We start from the raw sequence: 10,422 nt of genomic DNA, 5'->3' as shown, positions 1-10,422 counted from the left end.
CGTAGCTATGAACGGTGCAATGATGCATCCCTGCTATTTATTTTCTCAGATCGATAACGTCGACCCAATCCTTGCGATGCGATTAATCCGAAAGACTATCTCTCTTAATTATGGATCACAAAAGTGTTCGACCTAACTTGATTGAAATTGTAAATTTTCTCGATTTAATACTTTCAAAAATATCTAACTTATAAAATTTACAAAATTTATTAATAATTCATTCAATTTTTGTAGAAAAATATATTTTTATTTAGAAAAAGGAATGAAGAAAAAAATAAAATAGAATAAAAAAGATGTTATAATGAGCATAACAATATAGTGAAATTCACCCAATATTATTAATCAATAAAATTGAAAAACATAACCATAGAAATCAAAACAATGATAACTCATATAACACTATATAAGTACAACAACTTTTACATACAAAAATTATTTAGATTCTTTAATTCATAATTACAAATCCTATTTCCTATTGTATTTAGAATGTCATCCAATAAAAAAAATAAAACCATATCAATGGCTAAAAAAACCCAACTCAAATGTGGATTGGAAATTCATTTGAGTTGGAAATTCAAAAACTACAAAACTATAACACATACCAAAATGTAAAACTATCTTAACTTTATTTTTCAGGAAAAAAAAAAAAAAAAACTTAACAAATCTATGATAAGCTAAATTGTTTTAATTGAAATTTAATACGATATTGGATATTTTATGAATATGAGTATCTCTTTGCTTGTTAATATTTTTGTTGAAAAATATTTTCTCACATTATTGAGCTCTCCACACTAGTTAATAATTGTCATTCATCATTATCAATAGAGTGGATTGGATTTCCTACCCAGTTTTATATATATATATATATATATATATATATATATATTAAAGTAAAATGAGGTTTTGAAGATATCCTATATATATCCTATACGTATTAAATCAGCGAATTTCCGAACACTTTTGCCAAGACGGCCGAACTTGGTAACTATGCTTCAAACCACAGAAACGTCTGAACAATGGCGAAGTCCCCAGTCAAACGCGTTTTCGCAATTTACCGGGACGGCGAAGCAGGAATATGTGTTGCAATAAAATATTAGATAACATTCGCAATTTCGCACCTGCCAGAAAAACAGGAATTGTAGGAGGGGAGTCGAGATGAACGGAGAGGCTTTGAATGTATGCAGCGGTTTCACTGACCTGTGAAATAAATTTGTCAAAGTTCCATCTAAATTTTGAGAAGCGCCCATAAACCAAGGTAACATGATTAGTGGAGCCCATCAACTAATTAGTGGAGCCGAAGGCTACCAAAATCAATTAACTCAATCACGACAATGCGCGAGTAGAGGTCATCAAAATCTCCAATAATTGCCGTCAATGATAACAATTAAAACATAAAGCTCCAATTTACAGAATTTAGGAGAAGCATGTCACTGATACAATATATCACCGTCCCCAGTCAGCGCAGCAATATACAGGACGTGTATATCAATTCTATACAGCAGAAACAATTAGAAGTGGGTAGCAATCCTCGTACCCTTGGTTAGTGTGGAATACAGCCTATTGTACTATTGTATTTGGACAGGTTAGTTTTGAAGCAGATGACAATGGGCTAAAATTGCTGTCCTTCAAATGTCTGGCCGAATTGCCAATTTGCGGGAGCGACGTTATAGGATGTGATGGTTCTCCCATCGCTAACGGTGACCTGGAAGGAGAGAGTCTGCCCATTCAAATATGAGTTGCTCTGCCAATTCTGTCCCCAGTTGCGGGACATTGCTTGCCAGCCAGTGTTGGAACCTTTGATGGAAACCGCCTCCACATCGCCTGCACCTCCTACGTTGGTAATGAGTACCAAATTGAAATAGGAGTGGCCATTGATCGTGAATCGAACTCCACCTTTCCTCACGCATGGTACTCTGCATACATAAATATTGACCTTGCCGGTTAGGATTTCATCCCAATTAAAGTCAAGTTGGGAATAAATTCTAAGGATTGAAGAATAGGAGTGGAGTGTTGACAGACAAATTAGGGTAATAATTAATTAATTACCTTCTGAAGATGATTGGAACAATGCCACTTCTGTATATGGCGATCTGTTGAAACGCAGGCTGAGCCATGTCGAAGTGTTGGAGAGGTGGATTACACCATCCTCCATTGTCGTTGGGAAGAGCAGAGTTAGGGGGGCAGAGGTTAGTAGCAGTAATTGTCACAGTGCCCGGTAGACACCACTGAGGGTCGGAGTGGTGGTCGCATTTCATTTCGTAACAGGCTCCGCAAGTAGCGCCATTGTTGAAAAGCGCCGTGCTCAGAGCTGCAGTGTTCGTTCCATAGCCTTGGCTATATAGGTTACCGTATCCGCAAGCACCGCCTGTCAAATTAATTTCACCATCGATTTGCTTTAGCTAACATATGGTATTAAATTATTAATCTAAAGCTGAAACTGCAAAGCGAATAGTGTCTGCGCCCTCCGAGACGTCCACAGGGCTGGAGTTTTGTGGAGGTATGAACTTACCCATTGTGCCCGACGCATCGCTGCCACCGTAAAACGTAGCATGTGCAGATTGCCAGCCACCATCTAATGCAAAAGCCGCACCAGCTATCCACAAGAGACTGAACATCGTGGTCAGTGTTACAGGCGCCATTTTGCGGTTGCTTAATATAAGTAGACTTCAACTGAACTGATATCTGGGGTGAGAAGTGATGCCTCAATCCACAACTGAGTCTTGGACTCCGAGGTTTCCCAATAAATAGAATTGGGAGGTGGACAGAGGATCAAATTTTCTTCCGCGGATGGCGGTACCCATCGCAGCGTGCGGAGATGTGATTCGCTGTTAAGATATTTGGTGGACGTACGCGGCACGTTCAAACAAACGGTGGCCGGCGTTTCTTATATTCAAAGGTCTGACCATCCTATAACCTTCACGGCCGGTGGGCGACGATTAAGCGTATAATTTCTCTCTACTTATAAGTGCCGAAAGGTATATGGTTGTTCGTGTCTTCGCTGGAATTTAGGAATTACTTTTTATAAATTATATATAGAAAATAATATATATATTTTTGATGATGGTAGAAATGTCATTATTTATCAACGCCTATATTGTACATTCATAGATTTTCTTATTTTTTCAATGAAGTGGGAAGCGAAGCAAGAATTTTCACATGCAAAGCATGGATGTACATAGATTTCTTATTTTTTCACATGCAAAGCATGGATGTACAAAAAAGTCCCATAAAATTAATATTTTTTAACAAAAAATTTAATATTTTTTTAAGAGTATGGCCTTTAATATCACCGGAGATCATTTGAAAGCGAGTGATATTGTTGCATATCATGGGCTATTAGTGCCCACATTATATAAAATGGGGATGTTGGAAATATTAATCCCAACCACCTTCTTAAAAACACTGAAAAACACCATGCTTGACTGTTAACTATTGCATGTATGCAATTTTGTTTCACCTCGTATGCAATTTTGTTTGCACACGAAAGGATTGAACTCAGAACAAGTCAGAACAGAAGCGTGTAAGGATTGAAGTTAGAACAGAAGTACAACGCTGACCATTCTACAAAATAGGACAGAGTGAGTTTAACACATTTAATGAATTTTGGGCCCACACTCCATAACACAAGTTGAGAAAACCATTTATTATGTAAAATTGACCATGTTGTATTTTAAATATTTTCTCTGTCATGTATTAATGTCAAATTTGTATGTTGAGATAAATGTGAATGTAAAAGTCATTTGCATGTTAGAGAGCGCGAGAGAGGTTGAAAGTATGTGAGGTAGTGAGGAGAAAACTGTGGAGGAAATATTGGTGGGTGCATGAAAACCAATTTCATGGACATTTACTCGCAACCCCAGTAGACTCCATTTATTAAGCAAATGTTTTTTTCCTATGTTTTGAAATATAATACAAAGTATGTTATGTTGCGATGTGGTTCTAAACCTTCATGAGTAAATTTACCGCAACCTTTTTGTTTCTACTATGTTTTTCCATGACTTATTTCCTGTGTCTCGTGTATTATTTAAGCCTCTGTGTAGCTGCGATATCATTGCTGCAACATAAGACTTACCTTGCCACAACTAAATTCTGAGCCAGATTCTTCTCCTCTGACCCTACTATTTTTTTTTTGATATTCTAACATGGTATCATAGCGAGTTAAACATTGTTGGTGTAAAAACAAGTGTTTTTACTAGCAATTAAAATTTGTTTTGAGGACATATTGCTTTTTTTAGCATATTTACAAGCAGGTAGAAAGGTTTTTTTTCTCACTCCGAAATGGCAACATCAAGCACAAGCTTGACTAATCTAATGACAAAAGTTATGACTATTGGACTATTACAATGAAGGCCCTATTTTCTTCTCAAGACATTTGGGATTTGGTGGAGAATGGTTTTCAAGAACCAGCAGATGTAGAAGCATACAATGCCTTGTCTCAAGCAGAAATGGATCTGTTGAGGGACAACAGGAAGAAGGATGAAAAATCCATCTTCTACATTTTTCAAGCAGTTTATGAAAGTGTTTTCCCAAGGGTTGCAGCAGCAACGAAGTCCAAGAAAGCATGGGACACCCTCGAGACAACCTACCAAGGCATGGAAAAAGTGGAGACAACAAAACTGCAAAGGTTGAGAAGAGATTTTGAAACACTTTGTATGAAAGGGTGTGAGAATGTAGACTCGTTTTTTACACATGTAATTGGGTTGGTTACTCAAATCAGGTCTCATGGTGAGACAATTCAGGAAAGCAGAATAGATGAGAAAGTTTTGAGAAGTTTTCCAGCAAGGTTTGATGCCATTGTTGCGGCCATAGAAGAAACAAAGGATCTCTCACAGTTCTTAGTGGATGAGCTTCATGCATCACTGACTTGTCATGAACATAGACTGAATAGAGCAACAAGCACCTCATTGGAGCATTCCTTCAAGAAACAAGTTTCATTTGGTCAAGGTAGAGGCAAAGGAAGATCATATGCTAGAGGAAGAGGAAGAAGCCCACACAGAGGTGGAAGAAGCAGCTCTTCAAGATGAAGTGGAAGGGGAAACAATCAAATTCCAAGTCAAGGCCCAAGCCAAAATCAAGCACAAAGTCATAGGTATGATAAATCTCAAGTCCAATGTCGAAGTATGGTCATTATGCAAAGGAATGTAGAAAGAAGCAATATGACATTAGTAACAAACCAAGTGTAAATTTCACAAAGGAAAATCAGAACCATGATATCATGTTTTTAGCTTGTAATGTAGCACAAGAAAAACAAAGTGATATATGGTATCTAGATTCAGGGTGTAGCAACCACATGTCAGGAAAGCATAAATGTTTTCCAATCTAGATGAAAGTGTGAAATCTAAAGTGACATTAGGGACTGATAGAAAAGTATCTGTCATGGGAAAAGGAAGAGTTAATATCGTAACAAAGAAGGGGGAGAAGAAGTACATCTCAGATGTTTACTTTGTCCCTGGTTTAAAGCATAACCTCATAAGCATTGGACAACTCATGCAAAAGGGCTACAATGTCTTCTTCAAATATGATGTGTGCACAATTTTGGATAGGCCTCCAAGCAAACAGCTAATTGCAAAGGTTCGGATGAAAAACAATAGAATGTTTCCCCTAAACATAAGATCAGATTTGGAAGAAGAAGGTGTGCACACACAACTATCAATGAACTCACAAGAGGATGGAAAAAAAGATGCAGTTGTCACACAAGTGAACTATCAAGGAGAGGCCTTATTTGCATTATTTTGTCATATAGATGACCCAATCCATTTTCAAGATGCAATCAAAGAAGAAAAATGGGTTGCGGGAATGGAGGAAGAAATAGAAGCGATAGAAAAGAATGAAACATCGGAGTTAATGAACCTTCCATAAGGAAAAGAAGTCATTGGAGTGAAGTGGGTCCATAAGACCAAGAGAAATGTCGACTGTAAGATTGAAAGGCACAAAGCAAGGCCAGAAGTCAAAGGATACAAGTAGCAAAATACAAGATATTATTCGGAGGCGTTTGCGACAGTCGCAAGGATGGAGACAATGCGTACAGTTGTGGCGATTTCCAATCAACATAAATGGAAAGTGTATCAAATGGACGTAAAATAAACTTTCTTAAATGGAGTGCTGAAAGAGGAAGTGTATGTTGCGCAACCTCCTGGTTATGAGGTAGAAGGCCAAAAAGACAAAGTTTCAATGCTTAGGTCCAAATCTCATAGGGAGGAGATGGAGGTGGATCTCAACAAATTATTTGAATTATTTTTCGTAGGTTCAAATCTCATACGAAAGAGTTGAAGGTGAAGGTACAATATATTAAGGTGTCTCCAAGCATAATAGAATCTGACACCATTGTGATGATGATGTTCCACTATTAGCAAAATCATTCTTACATCTAAAAAAATAGATTATCCTTGGCCTGGGCACAACCTCATATTGCAACAACAAAAAATTACTATCAGAAAGTAATAAGAAATGAATTTACACCCCACCATAGATAGATTGATAGTATACACACTAAAAATTACTATCAAAAAGTGTTAAGAAATGAACATACACCCCACCCTAAATAGATTAATAGTATACAAACTAAAATTCATTACTAGTAAATATGTTAGAGCAATATGCACTAATATGATCCACCCCTTCTATGGTGCAGAAATAGAGTGCCCTAGTTATATGTTTCTTGATTTTAAATTTTAGAAATTAGCTACTATTTTCTAAATTATTTTTAATGAGATTTTAATTATGCCTAGTGTGCCATTGAAATGTATATCGTGCATGGTATAACAAAAAATTGGAGAACCTGAGAAAGGGGCACCTGGTCATTTGAATAGATACTCCGGTTGTTTTACATAAGAAAAAAATGTTGAAATAGGAAAGAATTTTAGTAGCTAAATGAAACAAAGAATTTAGTAGCTAAAAGACAAAGCCAATGAGTTGCTAGTAATTTAGTGTCTCTTTTTACCTTGAGGTGAGGATGGATTTAGTATTTTTAATATTTTGGATGGGTTTAGTATTTTTAATATTTTGAATTTTGATAAGTATTACTATAATATGAAGTAGGGAAACAAAACATCTAAACAAATTAAAATGATATGTTGTTTGAAAATTTGTATTTTTAATATTTTGATGGGTATTACTATATTATAGGTAAAATAAACAAAACATATAAGTAAATTAAAATAATAGGTTGTTAGAAAATAAGAGAAATATTAAATGATTCATGTACAAGTGAATCTGTATATTCAATTTTATTGTTTTTTTTTCTATTTTTTAAAATAATTATTTGATCTCAATGATGTAACCTGTTATAGTTCAAGTGAAACTACACATTCAAACCACTTCACAGATAAAGAAATAATTTGTGTTATTATTTGACACTATCAAGAGCACTAAGCCATTCCTTGAAATAATCTTCCAAGAACTACGATATATCTGGAGAGGCATTAACATGTGTAACCTATATGGATTTAAAATTTTATATGCCTAAATTTATATAAATTAAAAATTATTAAAAAAAAATTAAAAATATCTTTTTTTACAAATTGATTTATTATTATTATTAGTTTTAAATTTAAATTTAAATAATAACAATTCTTTTCATGTCCACTAGATTTTAAATCCATAACAAATAAATATGTTATTTAGATACTTTATGTGAAAATATCACTTATTCAAATCCAAAAAACATTATGGTGATTTTATTTTAACACATAAAATCCATTTTGAATGCCAAAAATATTATGGTTATTTTATTTCAACACATAAAATTTACCCCGAAAAATAACAATGGTTTACGTTTACCTCATAAAATAACAATTTTTTTATTTAAACATTTTTTTATATAATTTAAATAAAAATAATAACAATTGTTTTATTGAATCACTCGAATTAAATTTGTATTACAAATTTATTAAAAAATTACATATTACTAACAAATTTATTAAAAAATTATATGAACTTGCATAAATTACAAATTTATAATATATATTAAAATTATAGAAATTCAATTTTATTTCAAACTTATGCAAATTGCATTTATATCAAATTTATGCATAAAATACTAATCTATTTATAATAAAGGGTGAAAATAGAGGATATTTTTTCAGCTTGAAAATGAAATTATAATAAATAAAGGCCATCTATGCATTTGTCATCGTCAAAGAAAAGTTAACTTGCACAACCAAATCCCCACAATGAATTTTGACATGGTGATCGCAAAAGTTCAACCTAACATCCCACACTCTAAAAAATTAAACAGCAAGAAATTGTTCATTGCCCAAGCCTCCTCCTTATCCCCTAGTCTAACAATTATGTTTTTTTTGTCTTGAAAGTTATGAAAATTCGGGTTATATTTTTAAAAAATTTGGCAGAGATTTTTGTAAATTTAGGTAATGTCAAGAGTTGCATAGGGAAGGCGTGAAATGACAAACCAACACAAGAGGAGCTCACAGGTGCGGATCACCAGGAGCTCCTACAAGCAAAACGCCACACAGGATTCACATTAATCTCCAATAATAAATAGATACAATTTGTTAGGGACAACAAATCATATCCCTGAATAATAGAAACTGAATGACTAAGAAAAGTAGAATGCATAACTACATAAGAAGAATAACCTATTCTCCATTAATTCTAACACTGTCCCTTAATGGAGAAAGGGTTCTTAAACACACCTAATATGTCCCTAAACAACTCAAATGTTAGTCTTCCTAGAGGCTTAGTAAATATATCAACCATATTATCACAAGAATTACAATATTCAACACAAATCTCTTTGGACTGCACCTTTTCCCTAACAAAATGAAATTGAGTGTCTATGTGCTTAGTGTTTTTATGAAACACAGGATTGTAAGCCAATTTGATGGAAATTTGATTATCAAAATTGATAACTGTAGCTTCTGTCTGTTCTTCTCCTACATCTTGGAGAAGTCTGCGTAACCAAACCGCCTCACATGTCGCCGCACACATAGCTTGGTATTCTGCTTCTGCTGAGGATAAGGCTACAGTATGTTGCTTCTTGTTGCACCAAGAGATTACACTGGACCCAATGCTAAAGGTGTAACCTGTAATTGATATTCTATCATCTAAATTTCTCGTCCAATCAGAGTCTATATACCCTGTCAAGTTAACATCGAATGAGTCAGAATACAAAATACCAAAGTCTAAAGTTCCGTGCAGATACCTCAGTACTCCTTTCGCTACAAGCCAATGGTTCTCATGAGGTTGAGTCATGAACTGACTGAAAACACTCACTGCATAAGCTAGATCTAGTCTCGTTGTAGTCAAATAGATAAGACTGCAAACTAATTGTCTGTACAATGAAGCATCTGCATATTTTGAACCATCATTCACTTGAAGTTTTCTTTTCTGCTGTAAAGGCACAAATGCAGCCTTGCAGTCATCCATTTTGAATTTAGTCAACAAACTCTTAGCATACTTACCCTGGGACAAGAAAGTTTGGCTTGAATCTCTCCAAACTTCTAGACCCAAACAGTAATGCATTTCTCCAAGGTCCTTCATCTCAAATTTCTGTGACAACTACTGCTTTATTTCTTCAATGATATTGTCTGCACTCCCTGTCATGATCAGATCTACATATAAAGAAATCAACACTATTGGCCCCTCATCATTAAACACAGTATACGAATTAAGATCATTTTTGCTCCGTTTATAAACATGCATGAAGAAAAATGAATCAATTTTTTCGTACCAAGATCTAGGAGCCTGCTTTTAACCATATAAAGGTTTTTTTAATCTACATACTAAATGCTCTTCTCCCTTCTTAACAAACCCCTCAGGCTACACTAAGTATACTTCTTCTTTTGAATCACCATTTAAGAAAGAAGATTTAACATCTAATTGATGTATTTTCCAATGATGCTTAGTGGCTAAAGCAATAATCAATCTAATGGTATTTAATTTTGCAATAGGGGCAAATGTTTCCTCAAAATCAATACATTATTTCTAGGAATACCCCTTTGCAACCAACCTTTCTTTATGCTTATCAATAGACCCATCTGCTTTAAATTTCAACTTAAATAACCATCTGCAACCTATGGGCTGTTTATCATGAGGAAGCTTTACTATATCCAAAGTATTATTCTTAGGGAAAATTTTAAGGATGGAAATTTATCTTGAATTTAGAAACCTTGGCGAATCCCACTAGTCCATAATATGAAATCTATAATATGAAATCTATATAGTCTATATATAATTTTTTGGCGATTTTTAGGGTAATATAATTTCATTCTATAAAATTTGGGCCAATCATTTTTACAAAAAAATGGAAATTAGCGAATCTTTTTTTTGGAAAAAGTATAGAAAATTAGCCCATGGGCATATATTAGCCCCTAAAATTTTCCCTGATTATTCTTAATAATAGATTCATATTCCTCCTTCATTGATTCCTTCCATTCATAACTCTTATTTGCTTCATAAAAATCA

At 34.3% G+C, this 10,422-nt stretch overlaps 1 protein-coding gene across 1 annotated transcript; it reads right to left on the bottom strand.

Moving 5' to 3' along the window:
• Window positions 1–1,437: 1,437 nt before the first annotated feature.
• Window positions 1,438–2,696, bottom strand: LOC149164778 (expansin-A2-like). The gene is made up of 3 exons (XM_089430982.1): window positions 2,510–2,696; window positions 2,047–2,365; window positions 1,438–1,913 (listed from the first exon to the last, which is right to left on the bottom strand). The coding sequence occupies exons 1-3, from the start codon at window positions 2,637–2,639 to the stop codon at window positions 1,610–1,612; spliced, it is 753 nt and encodes a 250-aa protein (XP_089287108.1). The 5' UTR covers window positions 2,640–2,696; the 3' UTR covers window positions 1,438–1,609.
• Between the last annotated feature and the right edge of the window lie 7,726 nt (window positions 2,697–10,422).

Source organism: Pinus tabuliformis, chromosome 5_1 (genome assembly GCF_031772625.1).
Source record: "Pinus tabuliformis cultivar Carrire ecotype Pingquan chromosome 5_1, CPIR1, whole genome shotgun sequence".
NCBI lineage: Eukaryota > Viridiplantae > Streptophyta > Pinopsida > Pinales > Pinaceae > Pinus > Pinus tabuliformis.
This window is presented reverse-complemented; position numbering and strand designations above follow the sequence as displayed.

Excerpts from the sequence above, each read along its gene's own strand:
- LOC149164778 (XM_089430982.1), bottom strand. The coding sequence starts at position 2,639 with ATGGCGCCTGTAACACTGACCACGATGTTCAGTCTCTTGTGGATAGCT. Across the intron at positions 2,366-2,509 it reads CGATGCGTCGGGCACAATGG|GCGGTGCTTGCGGATACGGT; the intron begins GTAAGTTCATAC and ends TTAATTTGACAG. Across the intron at positions 1,914-2,046 it reads GTTCCAATCATCTTCAGAAG|AGTACCATGCGTGAGGAAAG; the intron begins GTAATTAATTAA and ends TTATGTATGCAG.